Raw genomic sequence first — 19,584 nt, forward strand, 5'->3', positions numbered from 1 at the left:
CTGTCAAGAAAAAACCCAGGCGCACGGTTGTCAGTAGCGCTTGAAGCTGTAGGCAATTTTTGAAGTTTTTTTCCATATTTTAGAGAGAAAGGAAAAGGAATTTCTTGAGAGTAGAGCACCATGCCTTGTGTTTCAACGTAACGTCACAAGCATCTGATCACTCACACACACGTAACGTCAAGATCGGTTCTCCAATATCTTTCTCTGACTTACAACACAACTATTCCTCTTGGAAAACCGCCAGTGCGTGCTGCAGATTACATAAAGCATTACATCTTTCTGACATAGGTTCTATGATTTTTAAAGTGTTTTTACAGTGCACGTCTATGACTACATTGCACTCACTCCCCAGCATAACCTTCTGATCATGTCTTCTACACTTTCTTGACCCACAGGCTTTGATTGTCTGCTGATTCACATTGAGGAATTGATTTATTTTTATTTTTTTACTGCAGAATTCCCAGCAGAGCGAGCTGATGCAGCCCAGACACATACACTTTTAAATCCTATGTTAACCAAGTCTGCGTACATAGTTTGAAACCAGATGTGTTTAATGTAGTGCAAATAAAGAACTGGTTTGCAAGTTTACTGGGGCTGACAAGGTCAGGCCGTTTAGGTTAGCATTTGCACCATTGCCAAGTCTCACAGTTTTGTTTGAATTCTTCCGATATTCGGTATTCATTACAAAACCCAGGCTGCTCGAACCAAAACTTTGCTTTATTTTTTAAGAAGTTTTCTAAACCTTACCTACGCGCTAAAAAAGAATGACAACGAGGCCCAAGTGCCTCCTCCTGAGAGCAAAACGCCCAGAAGATGAATCAAAAGGCACGAAGACGTTCCTTGAAATAAATAAATAAATAAATAAATAAATAAATAAATAATCAGTTCAAAAAGCAGAGGTGCTTGGTTTCCTGAGTGCTCACTTCTGTTTCTTGGTCTGAATGGCTGCGAGCAGCTCGGCGGCCTTTCTTTCTCGCTGTCCCATGAAACGAAGCCTGTAAATAATCAACTCCTGACCTGCTTTTTTTGTTTGTTTGTTTGTTTGTTTGTTGTTTTTCACGGGAAGTTTCTTTTCCGACATGAAGCCTCCTTCCTCGCTTTCCTGGCGGCCCCAAGCGCTTGGGGCCGAGCTGCCCCAGCCGAGCCCCTTCGGTTACCTCCACAAACCGCTTCGGCCTGGCGAGCTGCGCTGGGGGCCTGGGGCCTGGGGCCTGCCTCCTGCCTCCCGCCCGCCTCGCAGCCCCCCGGCCGCGCAGCACCGAGGCCGGGACCCCCCTTCTCCCCCAACCCGGGCCCGCGGCGCGTCCCTGCGGCGGGTACTGACCTGACGAGGTCGGTGACGCAGGATCCCACCACCGCCACCGCCACCGGGGCAGCCATGGGGCCGGGCCCTGCCCCTTGCCCCTTGCCCCCTATCCCCAAGGCCGCAGCAGGCCGCGCCGCGCTTCCCCCGTCACCATAGCAACGCCGGGGGGCCTTCCTCCAGCAGGGCTGCCCTGCGCGAACGCCTGCTGGCGGCGGGCAAACCCCAGCCCGGCAGCGCGGCGGCGGCTCGGCGGCGAGGCCCCCTCCGGCCCGGTTGCGGGGGGCGGGTGGCGGTGGCGGCGGCGGGGGCGCGCACGCCGGGCGGCGGGGCGGGCGCGGGGGCGCGCACGCCGGGCGCGGCCGTTGCTAAGGGGCCGTAGGTAATGGCGGGGCCGGGGCGGGGGGAGCGGGCGGCCCGCAGCGCCTCCGACGGCCCTCGGGGAAGCAGGGAGGGAGCCCCGGCACCGGGCTCGTTTCGTGCCCCTCCGGGGGGTAAAAGCCCCCAGGGGGCGGTGGGGAGGCTGAGAGGGGCGCCCCCGGCCTGCTGTGAGGCAGGGCAGGCCGCAGGGCTTCACCCGCAGCGGGATGGGGCTGCCCCGTGCCGGGTTGCGGGAGGGGAGCAGCCTGGAGAGCTTTAACTTATTTATTTATTTATTTATTTATTTATTTAATGTTTTATTTTTATCTTTCTAGGTTCGTTTGGTGTGTGCGCTCGCCCCCATAGCGCTGGGGGGGGGGGGAGTGGTGTGCGTGGGGGCTGAGCCTCGCAGGAGTTGCGGTGTGGTGTTGTGGGGTGTAAAGCCCGCTGTTTGCTAAATAAACGCGTGAGGTGAACGCCGAGCGAGCCCGTGAGTGCTGGGTGTTAACGGGCTCGTTGCATAGGAAGTGTTACGGATCTGGAGAGACAACGCAATAAAGCCAGGAGCCGTGACACTGGCAGCTTGTTTTGATGGTATCTGCAGGTTTTGTTAATGGGAAGATAAAGAGCCTCATCCCGTGATTCATTCTGGAAGGTGTCTCTTTTCCCCACGTTTCTCTTCGTGTCATGGCCTTACCCTCATAACATTCCCAGTTCCCTCAAAACGTGTCACATAAGCAGAACCACCTGTGAGACCTTTGTGCATAAAACGCTAGGAAGATAGCTTGTCTTTCAGCACGCTTTTCATGGCTTCCAAAACCTTCAGCAGTCCAGCTGGCCCCTCTGCCTGAAGTTACTCTCCCTACACTAGAGCTGATGGAACAAAACGTGCCCAGTTTTAGCCAGCCTTGCACAAAATCTAGCGTTTTAGTTTAAGCTCATTACCTGTTCGAGCTAAGCTCTTGGACTTTGTATTGAAATAGATCAAGTCTGGGCTTGTGTTCTCAGCTTCCCTAGGTAAGGATAAAGGTGAGTAGGCAGTCGTTTGGGGCAGAGGAATAACAACCATGAAGTAATTTCTTGAATTGCCATAGATGTTTGCCAGGGAAGCTTCAGTTTTTACCCATTGTGAGGGTAAATCATGTACGTGAAGAGAGCTAGTTGTACATTAGTACGTGGATGTTCACTCTTCAGCTTCTTTAGCTGCCATAAGATGTAAAATACAGTGTATTAAAGGCAATTATTTTTAGGCAATTCTTGTTATTTTTGTGCTGAAAGAGCCTGGCCTTTGCTTTATTCAGGATTCCTCTTTGTTGAGCGTTCATTCATACTTCAGTGTGAATGGCTTTCATAAGAACAAAACACGTAACTCTAATGTTTAATGTTGCTGCCACTTACAGGGAATGATCAGTTTGCAAAAAAATATCCACTAGTTACCAACTAATGCTTGTAAATGGAGCATTAGAAACAACAGAGAAATATTGTGAGTACAGCACTCCATATGCAGTGTTATTTATGAATGCAGATGAGTAATTAAGAGGTTGTCAAGTCATAGAATAGAATCACGGAATAGTTTGGGGTGGAAGAGACCTTAAAGGTCATCTAGTTCCAACCCCCTGCTATGGGCATGGGTGCCACCCACTAGTGGGTCATGTCTCTAATTTTGTAAGGAAGTAAATACAGTCTGGAGGGCTGTTTTTCAATCGAATGGGTTTAAAAAAAATCCACTAACAGTCAGAGTCTGAGTATCGGGTCTTCTGCCCAACTTTTCACTGTCATTGTGACATTACACTCAGTTGTTTGTGGTTATGGTTGTATTTTTGTAAAACTGCAAAGTTCAGTTAATTTTCAGATGGATCTGTGTGCCCAAGAACTTGATCAAGTGTATTAAATTTGCATTTTGATAGATTGCTTACCCTTTTCTTCTTCGACTTTGCCTGCCACAGTCTGTTGTAGTCCACAGTGTCTAGCCTTTCTGCATGGGACTGGGTTAAATTACCAGAGTGCTCAGTGTCTGCGTTTCATCTAAAAAGCAGCAGGTTCTTAAAGTGTGGTTAGTGGCCCAAGTGATTTAGCATAAGGCCATGCACTTGCAAGCACCTCTGAAAAAGCTGTGCTTAAAATTTGCATATATGGGTCTCTTGATGAGTTTTGTGCCTGAGGATGCCTTTCAGAGCGTGGTGATATCACTGAAAGAAAGGTAGTGCAAGCCTTTGAAGGAAACCTGAAATGCTGTACGTAGCAACCTAGTGGAGTACTGTAGAAGTAATACCGATTATGGTTCTCATCGTAGTTGTGTTCGATGTTACAAATGAGAATATTGAGAGAGCGTGAAGCCCTTGGTCCCATAGCAATCAGTAACTTTTTTCTCCCTTATTCCTATACAGCTCAAGACAAGAGGAAAGAGGAACACCCTAAAATGTCACCTGAAGTTGCCTTGAACAGAATTTCTCCGGCTCTTTCACCCTTCATTTCCAGTGTGGTCAGAAATGGGAAAGTGGGCTTGGATGCTACTAATTGTTTACGCATTACAGACTTGAAATCTGGGTAAGTGTTTGAGTTCCCTATCCAAAAAGAACATCCAACCCCTAATAACAGTTCAGATGTCTTTTCAGGACTCATTTTTATTAGGTCAACAAGCATTTAAACATTTCCAATATATCTGGAAGTGACATACTTTCTGGATTGTTTTTTTTTTTTTTTCCTCATTACCATTTTGTATTTTGTGGAATTTAATTTGTCATATTGTTGGCAATAATAATCTTGTTAAGACACTTCCATCACTGCCACTTGATAGTGCTGGTTTTCAGCAGCAAGATAGTTATAAACACTTTTTTCTTTTGTTTATCACTTGCTTACTCAATCTTTCCTGTAAATTAAAATCTCAAAGATAAATTTTTATGACCTTACCACAGTCATGAATATGGCAAATAAGAAAACAACAACAACAAAAAACCACCTTTATCTGACCTTCATTGAGATCAGTACGTCAAGTGGCTGTAGGGTTTGAAACAGGCCACGCTACTATTTTTAGCTTTAATTCTAGAAGGATGCATGGTGGGTCTCAGAAGATGATGAAGTTTGGGGCCCACATGTGGGAAGGGACTCTGATGTGTAACCTCTGTGAGTAATACATGGGGGAAGTGACATGTTAAATGTAGACTTTGGATGTTGTGCAGGGAGGGGAGACTCTCAAGGTGGCTGGTAATTGTTCAGATGAGAGGTATCAGAAATTGCTTTATTCTTCCAGAGCTGGGCATCAAACCACATCCCTGACTGAGGTACTTCCTTGAGACTGGAGTACAAAGCCTGAACTTATTTTGGCTTTGTAAGGTGTCTAAATCACCACTGTGATGCAAGCTAGCTGTTTGTGTATCATTTTGAACGATAGCTTAGTCCAATAGATCTTGAGAACCACCGTAAATCAGTATTGTTTAGAATTTAGTTCTCCTGAAACAGTTTAATGCGCTTCTGTAGTCTGCCTTGTTAGGGTTCCATGGGCAGTCTGGGAGGTGCTTTTCCAGTAGTTGCAATGCCTTTTCAGGAAGGTCTGAGTTCTATGGTTAGTTTGAAAAGAATCATTGCAGGTTTGCTTGGAGGTCTAAGAAGCTCTGACTTTTTGTGTTGTCTGGTTTGGCATTTAGGCTCGCAAATTATGCAAGGCAGACTGAGCAGTTATGTGTCCGCAGGTCTTGCTTCACACTCGGCCTTAGTTTCCTTTGAATTGATCTCAGAAGGCTGAGATGGGAGCTATCTTACATGCTTACATTGAATCTGTGAAAAAGGAATACAAAAAAAAAAAAAACAAAAAAAAAAACTAGAGAGAAAGCACGGCTGTAGTCTGGTAATGAAGGCATCAGCTTGTCATGACATAGATAAGGGTTTTGCTCAGTGCCCACTGACTGCTTATGTTGCCTTTAAAATAATAGATAAAAATAAAGCAGTGTTTTCTAGCTGACTTTTCAGAGGTTTTTAGTAAGTGTCTAAAGTTTTCAGCCAGTGATCTTACTGAGGTGATCTTGAGTTTGCTTTGCTAACTGTTGAATATTTTCCAAGGGTTTATTCTTTAACTTAAACTAAAAACCTGCCCCCAGCTATGCCTGTCAGCCAAACCCAGTGATTCAAATTCTACAGTAACTGTATTGAATATGGAATGTAGAGCACAAACACAGCCCCTGAGATAGATTGTCCCACATCTTGTTTAAAGGCATGGGCTCTGCTATATGCAAGTGCTAGAAATATTTTTTTTCTTTTTCTGGAACACAGAAATACACCTCATTTTTACACTGAGGTTTCTGTGTAGCTTGATGTTGCTAGGAGCTGAAGTTAGCATAATCAAGATTTTACATTTATGTGAGAATATTTTTAAGGTGTTATTTCTTGTGCAACTAAGTTTATCTAAACTGCTGTTCTGAAGCATGGTTCATTAGCAAACAATTCATTGAAATTTCTTTAAAATGTAAAATTTCACGTATGTGCAGTTTTAGGAAAGGTTTTTATTTGTCAAAAAGAAATTATGACTTATTTGTAGTAGAATGTTTTGAATTTATGTATCACTGTGGAAGTTCCATGTGATTTATTCCTTAATGATGTCACTTAGCACATGAGCAGTGTAAAATTACTTAAAGAATGTAACATGGGTGCATCACAGAATTGGAGAAGTCCCATGCATAACTCAATATCTACTTCAGTGGTCTTTAGCCTTTGGTGTAGGAGCCTTGGAAATCCACAGACCTTCTGAGATGTTCAAGATTAACAACAAAACTCCCAAACTTGCCCAAGTTGAGAAATTTAAATTTGCTACTGGGTGTTGCTTCTAAAGGAGAATTTTGTAGGTCTCCGAGTGTCTGAAGATTGAAAACCAGTAGTCTACTCTATTCTCCTATCCTGTCTTAATGCAATTATTCAAACTCCTGTGTACTTCTACTTTAAGCTTTTTGGAAAAAGAAAAATGACAATTTTGAGGAAGCAGGAAGCAGACATAAATGTAGGTGATAATGGCATGAAGAAACAGAAGTGTAAGAACGTACAGGTTGGAGCAGTTATGTTAGAGTAATGGGATTGAGGTTCAGAATTGTAACTGCAAAACTCCCTTCAGTTTCAATGGTGCTGAATCAGGCTTTGCACTTGAAAAGCGGGACTGGATGGTGAGAAGAGGCACTAGATGAAATGTTTGAAATTAAATAAAAAGCAATTCTTGACTTGACGTGAATGTGACCATTTGTAAGTGCTGTCAGTGTGTAAACTTCCCTGGAATGGTGGCTAGGTTTAGTGACATATGAAAGGAACATCTCCCCACAGGCTAGCTCAACCTTACCACAGAATGCGCAGATATTTTATGATTTAACTCTCGGGTTGTGTGGAAGATTAAAAAACAATTGATATAACCTTAAGATGATAAAATCTCTGAAGTAGTCATCTTAACAACTTTTAACTTTGAAAACAAAGATTTCTGGAAGCTTCTGGGTGCAGTGATACTGATGAGAAAGCTGAGGCAAGGAACTGCTTCACTGCATGTGCCACACTGTTACAATGATAGCAGAATAAGGGTTAATGTGGTACTCTGCTTCCCTGACCACCCAGGGCTTCACAATGTGTAGCGAAATACACAGACCAAAGATCCATCCCTTCTCAATTCTTAAGTTTTAGAAACTGGCACTGTGGTTCACAAGAATAATGGCAACAATTGCAACTGGCACTCTGGTTCCCAACAATGGCAACATATTGAATACAGTAGCATCTCCAGCCCCTTGCCTATTCAGTGCTCTGTTTCCTTCATTCTCAACTCAAAAGTGGAAGGAATTGCCCTTGGTGCAAGATTGCATTCGGAGTTCACAGCCTATCACGTCATTTGATTTTTGTAAAAGGCAAAAATTATATATAAGTCTTTAATTATTTGAAGAGCCAATCTATGTGCCAGATGCTTTTAGTAAGGAACTTACTTTGCGCTTGTTCTAACTTATTGCTAAGACTGACTTGTGTGTTATAAATTGTATTAAAGAGCTGATGTTAGATTAAAAGCATGAATTATGATATGATAATTTGCTTTGCTTGGAGTGTGTGGGACAGAAATAGATCATAGTAAGGAAATCCTATTGTTTTGCAGTCTTTGGGTATGTAAATAATTTATAATAACATGTTACGGTTCCGTAATGTCTGTGTGTTTTACAAACTCGTTAGACAGTACTAGTCTCATCAGACGCACATATTTACATCTATGAGTAGGGCCTTCAGGATTGAGTTCTGTTCACATGAATTACATGGCCACTGCTGGTGCACGGTGAGTAAAGAAATAAGAGTACACCTTAATTGGGCTCAGCGAAATGGCATACCAGGAAAGAGACTTTTTTATTACTGTTTCCATTGAAAAGTTAGGTGGTGCATAGTTACCTGAAGTAGAATTTTATCAAGTCTGCAGGGTTATTATCTTTTTTTCTTGTCAAAAGGGCTCCATGGTGAACAGAAATAGAAGCTTAGTGTTAGATCACATGTGAAATACAGCACCTTTAGCTGCATTGATTCTGATGATAAGAAAACCCTGGCAGGCATCTCGGTTGCGTTAATAAAAGACATTCTTTGAGATGTCAGAATGGATCAAAGCATTTGACTCTTGCATAGGATATTACCTTGTTCTAGACCCAAAGAAAATATTGCTGCCAATTGAGTCAATGCCATAGACTGCATCGTTCAGTTAAACTCTGTTGGTGTCTCCTTGAAACCCATCTTAATTAGATGTTAAAATCTGCACATAACCGGCTGGATTATGGCTAGGGCATTTTTCTTTGCGTTTATACATACATACATTAATCATGGGAAAGAGGTTGAATAGGGAAAAGCGGTTATTAAGTAATTCAGAAATAGAAGACATTTTCCTATCTAAAGGCTGTTTAATTATTGTATAATGTAGAATCCGATTATTTAAGATGCAGCTGCTTTTCCTATGGCTTGTTACAGTGGTGCAAGACATATCTGTGGTGGTGGTTGCCTCTGAGAACTTTATTTTCCATACAGCTGTTTGAGAGCCCATGGTAGAGCCTTAAATTACACTGCAAGCCTATTTTTACTCAACAAACTTTTTTTTTTTTTTAATTACTTGGATGTGTTGTGCCAGGTGGAATTTCAAAATGAATGTAATGATTTACAATTCTAGATGTTAAGATTCTATTTTTGTAGATATCTACTCATAACAAAGTTGTAATTTGTCTACGTGTTTGGTTATACTTAATTCTTCCACATTTGTGATGAAAGTAGTTGTGGAATTTTTATGTAACTGGTTTGTAGTAAGTCATCTTGGTACTTTGTTCCTGACATCTGTCTGACTCTCCATTGATCTCTGCCTCTTTTCCTGATGCTGAGCTACGTTTACAAATAGTTACATTATTGAAAGAAATCTACATGAGGAGGGGTCAAAAACAGTGTTGTACTACCTGACGTAAATTTTAACATGGGCATTCACTGTCAAGCATAATATAAGGTATTTTTAACTTTATTGCCCCGCTTCCCAGCGATGATTTGCCTTTTTGTGTTATCAAGTAGACTGCAATATGTTTTGGTATTTCCCTTTCTTTTGGGCATTTCCCTTTTCAACGTATTTCATAAAATACTCATGTAAAATGCATATTTAATGCTATTTTTAAGTTGCGAAATACTATTACAGTACTGTAGCAGTTATTTAAAGCTTTCACTTTAAATTAATCAAAGGCAAATGATAAAGTGAAAGTTTCTACTTCCATTAATTAAAGAAAATTCTTAGTCCATCATTCCCATGTATATCTATAGGAAGGTTTTTCACGTGCATTCTGTTTGCTCACAAAGTTTAACAAGTCTGACTCTTTTGAATGCGATTACCCTGAAAAGTTTATTAAATAATTATGTTGTGAGTAAAATGTATACTTGGAGGGATTTGGTGACTTGATAGCACAAGTGGTGGGCCCATGCAAAAAAACGTGCAGTTCAACAAGGCCAAGTGCAAGGTCCTGCACCTGGGACAGGGCAATCCCAAACCTGAACACAGGCTGGGCAGTGAGTGATTGAGAGCAGCCCTGAGGAGAAGGACCTGGGGATGCTGGTTGATGTTGGTTCCTGGCTCAACACAAGCAATGTGTGCTTGCAGCCCAGAAAGCCAGCCGTGTCCTGGGCTGCATTAGAAGCAGTGTGGCCAGCAGGGCGAAGGGGGGGATTCTCCCCCTCTGCTCTTCTGAGACCCCACCTGGAGCCCTGAGTGCAGCCCTGGGGTTCAGCACAAGAAAGACATGGACGTGTTAAAGCAAGTCCAGAGGAGCACCACCAGGGTGTTAAACAGCTGGAGCATCTCTCCTATGAAGACAGGAGTCTTCATAGAGTTGGAGTTCTTCAACCTGGAGATGGGAAAGCTCCAGGGACATGTTATAGCGGCCTTCCAGTGCCTAAAGGGGGCCTGCGGAAAAGCTGGGGAGGGACTCCAGGGTGATAGGACAAGGGGTAACAATTTTCAAGTGGAAGAGGGTATATTTAGATATTTGGAAGAAATTCTTCACTCAGAGGGTGGTGAGGCACTGGCACAGGTTGTCCAGAGAAGCTGTTGATTCCCAGTTCCTGGAGGTGTTCAAGGCCAGGCTGGATGGGGCTTTGGGCAGTCTGGTCTGGTGGGAGGTGTCCCTGCCCATGGCAGGGGGTTGGAAGTAGATGGGCTTTGGGGTCCTTTCCAATGCAAACCATTCTGTGATTCTGGGGAACGTATGGTCTTTATGTTCTTTACTGCTATATTGGGTAAATCAAACTTTTTTACAGAGTAGGTTGTTTCATCACATCTTCTTATAGCAAGTGTATTTCTTCACTACAAGGAATCTGATTACTAGTAGTTTGTACTACTATCAGTTTTGGTTTTCAAGTGAAATTGAGCAGGCTGAAGCCTGTTCTATTGTTCTGATGGGACAATACGAGAGGGTTGGGAATTTTTCTGTGCTGGGCCAAAAAGATGTACTGTTTACAGGACTGCTGTCTTCTGCATTTGTTTCTGAATGTTGAGAGAACAAAAAGTAAATGTCTTAATTTAGTTTTCAGTGTTTCATATACATTTCCTAATGTTTTTGCAAATGTTCTCCAAAAATATTAGCATCCTTAATATCAATTTTAAACAAGGTACTTGGAAGTTGTTCACAGGAAATAAAATAAGTGCTTGTCAGTTTCAGTGTTACGAGTAAATACATGATTTTAAAAAGCAAAGATAGTATTAGTTAACTGGGCAACTTGGACTTGAGACATATTTTTTTCAGATTTGTTCAGTTCAAATTCTGCACGGTATGTCTTTGCTGGTATTATTAGGCTGGGACAATGAGTGACTTCCTCTTGTGTGACCTAACAGAAACTGAATATAGTTTCTACCAGTTCTGTGCTTTGGTAACAAAAAGAAGAAACTCTTTGGTACGGGTGCCAACTGTTTCTTTTATAATTTGTTTAAAGAGAGCTTGATGTGTTTTAATACTAATGTATGTGCCAAATACATTTGCAAAGAAGTACCTTAGCAATTTATTTAAATGTATGTTATGACTGTCTGTACCTTGGTAACTCATGGAACACTTTTTGAAAGCCAGGGCTCTTGTTTACATGCTGTAAGTCTGTCCAGGTCTTCCTGCTTCAGTTCTTTCGGTTCAAGTAACTGGTCAGCACTGGCTTTGCAAGTTGGTGTAATATCTTAAGTTCAACTGGAAATAGAATAACCACACCAATGCAGTGTTATGCCTAAGGTATTTTACACTGCTTCTTGAGATATGTAGCTTGGGCATTTACTTGGCATTGCATTGCACAGTGTAGACATACCTTGAAGCAATTAGTATCTAACTGGAAGTAAACATCTGAGAAGAATACTTGAAGTTACTAATATTAAGTGAAAAGAGTTTCTGTTGCTCTTGAAATTGATATATTTATTGAAGGTACTGATTTCAGTCTTGAGATAAAGGTCAATTTCCGCAGTAATCCGTAGAAAAGAAAAAATGATAACAAGGAATTATATCTTTTGTCTTTCCTGAGAGAAAGGAATTGATATGAATTCACATGGAAATATACATCAGTTTTTCATCTTCCTAATATGTGGTATAGGAGTGAAAGAAGAAAACTAGACCGCTAGGATTGGGTGTTCTTATTACTGCAAAATAAAAGAATCCCAATGAAATTTAACTAACTATAGGATATCATAGAATTCTATTATGGAAAAGATGCAAAAAAAAAAAAAAAAGTATATTTCCCTAAAAAGAAAAAAATGTGTTCAAGGTACCAAAGTTCCAAGTACAAAGTACTTGTTGCTGTATTGTGGATGGTCACTTCTTTGTTCAATGGGAAACAGACTTTCAGCTGTCTTCAGTTCTGCAATATTTCATATAAATATTAGGTCCTCTAGATGCACTTTAAAGTTGCCCCATTGAATGTATATTTGAAATGTATATATGAATGTATATATGAAAGCTGTGGAGTTACGAATTTCAAAATGCGGTGGTCCTTGCTTAGCCTAAGTTTCATATCCAAAGAACTGAATTTTTGGCTGCTGCATTAAAGTAATTTCTTCTCAGAGTTTTTATAAAATTAGCAAATGACGTAATTAGAGATCTGTGACCAGGAAGCTGTGACAATATGCAGTTGGATGTGAACTTTGAAAGACAACGTGAAAAGAAAGGATATAGGATCACTGAACCCCTCCTAGTAATGTCTGGTTAGTTAAAGGGGGAAATAAATATACATGAACCATGCTCTTAGTCCTTGTGCTTAGTATTTTCCAGTAAACCAAACAGTTCTGTGATGTGAAATAAAGACTTGCAGATTCTTTTTTCTTAAGTCATTTATGGCTACTACAGGCAGTATTGGGAGCAATACTAATTGACTTAATAAAACTTAGGTTTATAATAGCTTGGCTTTTGAGACTTGCTGTATGAATATGCTTTCTGTGAACACTGAAAAGATATGAAACTCCAGGTGGTAGACTGTAATTTCATACTTGGCAAAGAATTGTTTTCTTTGAGTAATATAAAATAAAAACACCTTGTATGATTTTTTTTTTTCTTTATTCAGAAACCGAATTCACATTACTGAGCAGTAGAACATGAGAGATGATTAAGTTCTAGTTCATTAAAATGTAACAATCAAATGGCACTTGTGGAAATATGAAACAAGAGTTTGAGTTTGACAGGAGGGAAAGAAGATAAAGTAAATCCAAAGGGTTCATCTTCTTTCATGCTCTTCTCTAAAACTTTGCTTATGAATTCCAAGAATTTGGGATACAGCTGTTCTTAAAGTACAATAAAGTAGTGTCTTTTCTTTGCCTGAACTTTTAGCAGAAGGATAGTTTATGATGCTGTGAATTTGCTAGTTTATTTACCAAAACATTAGTCCACTGGAGTATGCATTACAAGTGTTATCCCATTGCAATTCGCTAGTTCCTGTTACTTTTTCAGTTGCTTGTTCATTTCATTTTCCCTTTTCTGGTGTCTACCATTCTTTTGGGGGAGTATGTGCACTGTGTGTAGTTTTTAAGGGGAGTTGCAGTCAATTACCAGAGTAGAAAAGATCCTGCTTACAATCATAATGAGTTTGATTGTAATAGATGTTTCTAACGCACATTTTGTTGGCGGCTTTCCTTTGTCACTTGTTAATTATTTTTCTCAATTTGTATCAGAATTGGCTCCCAACAATAGAGAGCTCCAACCCTAAACTTTGGGGATTTTATGAATGCAGACTTTTGAGATAGTTTGCTCTTCAGAGCTTTTCTTGCAAGTAGACTTGCAAGTATATTAAATTTGGTGCTGGTTAGCAACTCTGTCTCCGTTAGTCTTTTTTGCGGTGGCCATTTCCAACCTGTACTGTGAGTGGGGGAAAAAAAAAATGTACTAAAAGCAGCCTTCCTAGGCAAAACGAACAGGAGATTGTGGTACTATCCGAATCACAGTCTTGGGCTTTGTGCATGCTTTCATTTAATGTAGAAGTTCTCTGAGATGATATCAAAATGTATATAGGTGTGCATGCTCATCTCCCCCCTCTGCAGTTTCCCTGTAGAGGCTAGGCTGAATGTCTTCTGGCAGAGGCAGCCGTACTTTGGGAGATTGTGAGGCAGCTACTGCAAGATCGTGGCAGAGGTGAAAGGTTTAAAGTTCTAGAAACAGTCCCAAAGCTTTCCCTGCCTGCAACATCTGTTTTGGCAAAGACCCCATTCACATTAAGCCAATCTGCATCTACTGCTAAGATAGAGCTGCTATAATTTGTTTTATTAATGACAGTAGTCATTAGATGCCTTTGTCTATTGTTTTTAGTGAAAACAGGTTGCTGGCAGCTGAATTAATTTTAAACAGTTCTTTGAACTTTACTCTTTATAAAAGGTGAATATGCCCATGGGTGCAGTGGGAAGGTGAGGGGTGGTTTTCCTAGGCTGTGCATTCTGCCTCGTATCCCACTCCTTTCTGAAAGTCCCAGTTAAGATTCAATGCATACAAGAAAACATTAATATGTATCTATAGGAAAATCAGCACTTACAGGAGGTGAAGGTCTTGTTGGGAATATGTTTGGTGTATCTGGTGACACGTTGGACTTTCCCAACTATGAATTTAAATGCTATTGCAATTATGGGGCATCACCCATGCTAATGGGACTGAAAATCAACATCATCATCATCTATTTTGCAATACCAAGAGTAGACCTCTTGTATAGCTTAATTTTTATACTACGTTTGAGCAAACCAGCTAGGGTACAAATGAGTCTTATGAAAACAGTGGCTCTAAATCCTAAAAAGTTTGGAATAATTGATTTGGGTTCATGATTTCCATATTTTAAAGAAAATATACGTGTAAGTATCAATCACTCTAAATGTGGCTGGGTCTTTATATTTCTCAGAAGCGATGGTGTACAGTTTTACCATTTAAATGGAAGTCCCTTTCTGCCATGTTATATAGTATGTATGCCTGTATAAAAAAAGGGGAACTGAAGGTGAGCATTAGTTGATTAGAATATCTCCCCCATTTCAAATTTTGCCCAATTGACTGAATTTTTGTTAGATCTGTTCTTTTTCAGCAGCAGCTGCTTGGTGTTACTCTTGTGTATCTGTAGAACTCTGTAAAGGTTTGTACCCTGTGTGTGATAGGGAGTTGGACTTGATAGAGGTTTTTCCCATTCGTGTCAGCTTTCTAAATTGTGATTTCCACCAATTTTCTGTTTTCCGATCCCTTTAAAAAATAAAACTAAAACTGTCACCTGCTGCTGGCCTTCCTTTCACTCTCCTTCCCACTTGTAATTATTCGTGATGGTTCTGTAGATGACTTACCCATCTGTTGTGAGTTCTGCAATTAATTCTTAATTAAATGGGATGAAATATTATGTCTTCAAGGAAGGAACACTGGAGCAGATCCCCATCTACAGAGATGGGAAGAAGGAATCTAAAGGCTTCTACGAAGGCTGTTCTACAGAAGCTTAACATTGATTTTTATTTTTTTTTTCTTGGCGAATGCTGGAATACAAGCTTTTGGTGGACTTCTGACTTTGCCTATGGAGAGAAAAAAAAAAGAAATAAAACAACCAACACTTTCTTCTTTCCCCCTTCGCTAGGGGGACACAGGTGGTCGAGCTCCAGAGTTCCTTTGCTGCTATTTAAATCATGGCAGTTCACCTGTTATCAGGGACACTCATGCTTTGTTGCTCAGAAATTTCTATCCATGGCAGCTAGCTTGTATGCCAGGGTGCTGGGGTTTCTGCTCAGGCTTCTGGCTGGCTACTGAAGGTGGTTGCTTCTTGATAACTGTAGCCAGAAAGAGTCTTGTGAGTAAGTTGACCTCCTTTTTCCCTAACAGTGTCTTTCTATGCCATATACAGAAGCTATTTGAAACTTACATTAGGTGTGTTGGAACTGGGAATGGTTAGGAGTACAGCCAGGGGCCAGAATTTCCTTTGCCTTGCTGCTCCCAATTTGTGTGTTTTAGCAGTGTTTGCCACCTCTACTGCTGTTTGAAGCCTTGGCTTTCAAATCAATAGCCCAGTGGATAACGAATGCTGTCCTTTAGATAAACAAATAGTGATCCTCAAGAACAGCAGCTGTAACAACCTGAGCATTGTGACATTAAAGGAGGTTCTGCATCTCTGGCTATTCAGGTTAGGCAGCCTCAATATCAAGTTCCTGAAGTCATAGTGGCTCAGATTCTTAGTCTAATTTTCTTTGCTGTTGCACAGTGAAATTCATTGATGATTTATCTTCAGGTGGTAACGACATAAAAGCTTCTGTATGATTGGAAAACAAAGACTTGAATCACTAAACACATCGCATACCTTTCTAATCAAGAAGTTTGATAGTCATCAAATAAATCTGGCATGACTATTGACTCATAGACTTCTATCACCAGTTTAAAAAAAAGATTTTATTTCTTTGATAGAGCTGTTGTACTTCTGTTGATGATTCTGAACATTTGCTGTGGATTACATGATTCTAAACAGCAGGGTTTCAGGATTGATTTTAAAAGCGAGCTTCAGACTGGAATATAATATTTAGGGATAAAAGGAGTGTTTTTTATTTTTTTGATAGAATAACCAGTCATCTCCAGACTTTAAGGATTAAGGTGGTAAGTAGTTGAGCTTTTGTTTCGTTGTGATGTGGTATAGAACTTATTTTTGGATAAGGTTTTACTGGGGCCCAGGTAAGGTGCTATAAAACTGCTCATCTTGAGAACGCTTTCAGGTGATGGGTGTAGGTGGCTAGTTGATGGGAGAGTCTCACTGAAATCTGGGGATATCGGAGTGGCTTATTGTGGCTTCAATCTTGTAAAACGTTAAAGTAGCCCAAAAAGCTGGGGAATAACCTTTATTTATATTTAACAAAACAGAAATGATAAATAGTTAATTACTGATATACTGGTGTAAGAGAATCTTGTTGTTAAGCTCAACCAGAACTGCCTTTCTAGATGCTTTTGAAATACTCTGGGAAGAAGACATTCGTATCCCTGCTCTGAGCATCAGAACATTAATTACTGCTCTGCTTCAAGGCTTTCTTATGTAAAGCATTAACTACTTAGATGAAGGTATGCAAATCAATGTAATGTTTTCCATGAATAGGCAGCATGTCTATTCATCATGAGATGAAGTCGGCTTCTGAAATTCATTTTCAACACCAGATATTGTTGTTCTATCAATTTCCTCTGAAGATGGGACAACAACAAAGACCTTGTCGTATCATTCTTCTTCAGCGTCACTTTTGGGGAGGCCATATTAAGTAAAAGGATCATCAAATGTGAAATTTTACATTTTGGAGAGGATGGAGGCTGAGCTTCTGGGTCAGGTAATGTGTGAGGTTCTGCACATTAAGGAAATTCAGGCAAGAGGAGATGCCCATATCCATGGCATTATTTCTGACTCTCAGTAAAGATATGGCCACAGACAGGCTGCTAGTTGTACCAAAATTTTGATTTGCCTGAAGAGTTTTGTTCTTTTACTGTTTACACTACAAAGTAGCTGCCTCTTTCCAAATGGATGTATGTAAGATTTTATGCTTGGTTGCTCAGACTGTTGCAATTTTTGAAGTCTCTTTCATAGCCTAGTCAAAATCACACAAACGTGTAATTTGTCCAAAAAAAAAAAAAACAAAAACAAAAAAACGCACAGAAACACACACACAAAAAAAACAACAAACAACAAAACAAACAAAAAAAAAATCACCAACAACAGCAAAAATAAAATAAAACCATCAAACACCTGAATACTGTCATTTTTCATCACTTCTGGACCTGTAAAATTTAAAACATCTCTAGTAGATTATAATCTAGGAAAAATTCTTTGTATTGCTTGTAGGGATGTTTACCATTAAATCAAGCTTATTTTATTTTAAAATTAAAGAACATTGTACTTTCCTTAAGTATTTCCAAATGGCCCATTGTGCTGAAAGAAAAGATTGTAGAATATTTGCAGGATCCGATTTTTTTTTTTTTTTTTTTCTGCTGAAAAGCTAGTAACAATGTTATTTTGGAAAAAATAACTGTGGCCTGTGATACTGGGAAACAAAGTGCCATGAAATATTAAGTGATGTTGCAGATATAGTTTGGAACTTGTAAATGATTTATTTTGTATGCTTCCTAGAATTGGCCTTATGTGATGTGAGCCTTAGGAATGACTTGAAAGTAGATAATAACTCTCATACTTTGAGCTGTTAGATTCATCCACAGGCATGAAAACACTCGAACAGTGGGCATTCCTTTATTGCTGTTCTCACCTGCTAATAAAATGCATCTTTGAAAAAATGTGTTTCCCTTACTTCTGTTGTGCTGTCTCCAGTCTTGCATGTTCTTAAACAGAAGCTAATTTTACTCCCAGTGAGGGCAATGATACTTTTTGTTCTGGCTAAGCCCTATTTAAATGTAATTCAAAAAGTATTAGTGTAGATCAAAATATTTTTCAGCTCTGGTCCTGTCATCCAGCATGCTGCATTCCCTTTCACATTGGCATCATTTGCAGGTTTAAAAAACATCTCTTTTCCATTGTCAGAGCTTTTCAATGACATGCTGAATGGTGTTCTGCCAGAAGAAACCCCCCCAGCGCGTTTTGCATGAAGCAAGATGTGAACTAATCTCTCATGAAACTTGCCTTTCAGCCAGCTCTGTACACTTCTGATAGTTGTATCTGAATCATGTTTCTGTAGATTGTTTAGCACAGTGCGCTCACAAGATGTTGCAAAAGCCTTCCTAGGGTGAAGATAGGACATCTATCTGTTGCTTCCCTTCGCAAGGACAGTTATCTCGTGTCTGTGATGATACTGAAATAGCACAGTGTATTCTTGCCGAACCAATCCAGGCTGCGAGTTGTACCCATGTTAGATTCAAGGTGCACACCAGTGAATTGCTGATGTTCTGTCTATTTTTATAGAAATACAAGTGAAATTAATTATCTGTAGTTTTGTGGCTTCCTCTTTGATGAAGCTATGTGTGAGTACAAATTTGATTAAATTGTCAATGTAGCTTACTGAATACAAACAATCCAACTGCACGTAGTTTCCCTAGCTTGGAAGCTGAAAGAGAGAAGAGGCTGTACCGGCGGTGTCTGCTGGAAATGACACGTCGAGTGTATTAGTGCAAATGAGCAATACCTTGTTTGTCCTCCTGCTTCTTCTGCACTAAGGCAGGTACAGCTGCAGGAGTTACTGGGTTGTGTCTGCAGTGTAGGATCTGATTTTTTTTCTGTGCTTTCTGACATACTCCTTTCTTTTTGCTTTGGCTGTGTGTGTGGCCCAGTAAACACATCGTTTGGTTCACGATGTCAGTGGTTTGTATTACAGCTCTGCCAGTGATCTGATACTTGAGCTTAGGGAAGTTGTTTTACCTTTGTCTAACTTCTTTTCATAGTTTATTTTGTCTAGTAGGCCTCTCTTTCATTGTGAGCTTTATGTGGCTTGTAACAAGTGTCACTCTTGTGCTGGGGCTACAAACAACTCTCAATGTTATTAGACCAGCAAGAAGACTGCTGGATAAGCAGGATGTCTGGGTATGGAAAGCAATGGACTTCTAAGGGCTTCTAACAGTTATGCTACAAGAACCTGTCCTGTGCCCAGTGGCCTCCAGTGGTGAGAGCTCCAGGGACCATTGCCATTCCTGCCAGTGAAACAATTCATGTCGTCGTTTTTCTCAGTACAGCTGGAATTTTTGATTTTGGTATGTGACTTGTAAGGTATGCAATAGTTATCTCTAGCCTAGACCCTAAACAGTTTCAGTCATTCTTCTGCTGGTAAAATGCTTGCACATCACTGTGGGACCTGACTGCCATTGCAGTATTCAGGTACACGGGAGTTATCAGCTCTGTTATCACCTCTGTGCCTGGTTGTCAGAGCCAACCAGATTCTGCAACATGCTTACCTGGAGGCTTCCTGTGAGACTTTGCAGGATAGAAAAACTAAAGGTTAAAATAGGTAAAACTGACTGAATTGTTGATGTGTTAAA

The 19,584-nt window shown here is 40.5% G+C and overlaps 2 protein-coding genes across 3 annotated transcripts in view; one reads left to right on the top strand and one right to left on the bottom strand.

The window, feature by feature from the left end:
* Nucleotides 1-1,579, bottom strand: part of RBKS (ribokinase) — a 67,116-nt gene extending 65,537 nt beyond the window's left edge. The window contains exon 1 of the mRNA XM_084283726.1: nucleotides 1,325-1,579. Within this exon, the coding sequence (XP_084139852.1) occupies nucleotides 1,325-1,380 (56 nt within the window). The 5' untranslated portion in view covers nucleotides 1,381-1,579. The remainder of the gene's footprint in view (nucleotides 1-1,324) is intronic.
* Nucleotides 1,580-1,641: 62 nt separating this feature from the next.
* Nucleotides 1,642-19,584, top strand: part of BABAM2 (BRISC and BRCA1 A complex member 2) — a 166,785-nt gene continuing 148,842 nt past the window's right edge. Inside the window, exons 1-2 of one of the 2 annotated variants that reach the window (XM_084283295.1) lie at nucleotides 1,642-1,685; nucleotides 4,051-4,210. In XM_084283295.1, coding sequence (XP_084139421.1) covers nucleotides 4,083-4,210 — 128 coding nt within the window. In that variant the 5' untranslated portion in view covers nucleotides 1,642-1,685; nucleotides 4,051-4,082. Of the gene's footprint in view, nucleotides 1,686-2,236; nucleotides 2,258-4,050; nucleotides 4,211-19,584 lie in introns of those variants that run through there. The other variant, XM_084283296.1, reaches the window with a different exon arrangement.

Source organism: Netta rufina, assembly GCF_964035555.1.
Source record: "Netta rufina genome assembly, chromosome: 3".
In the NCBI taxonomy this organism is placed as follows: domain Eukaryota; kingdom Metazoa; phylum Chordata; class Aves; order Anseriformes; family Anatidae; genus Netta; species Netta rufina.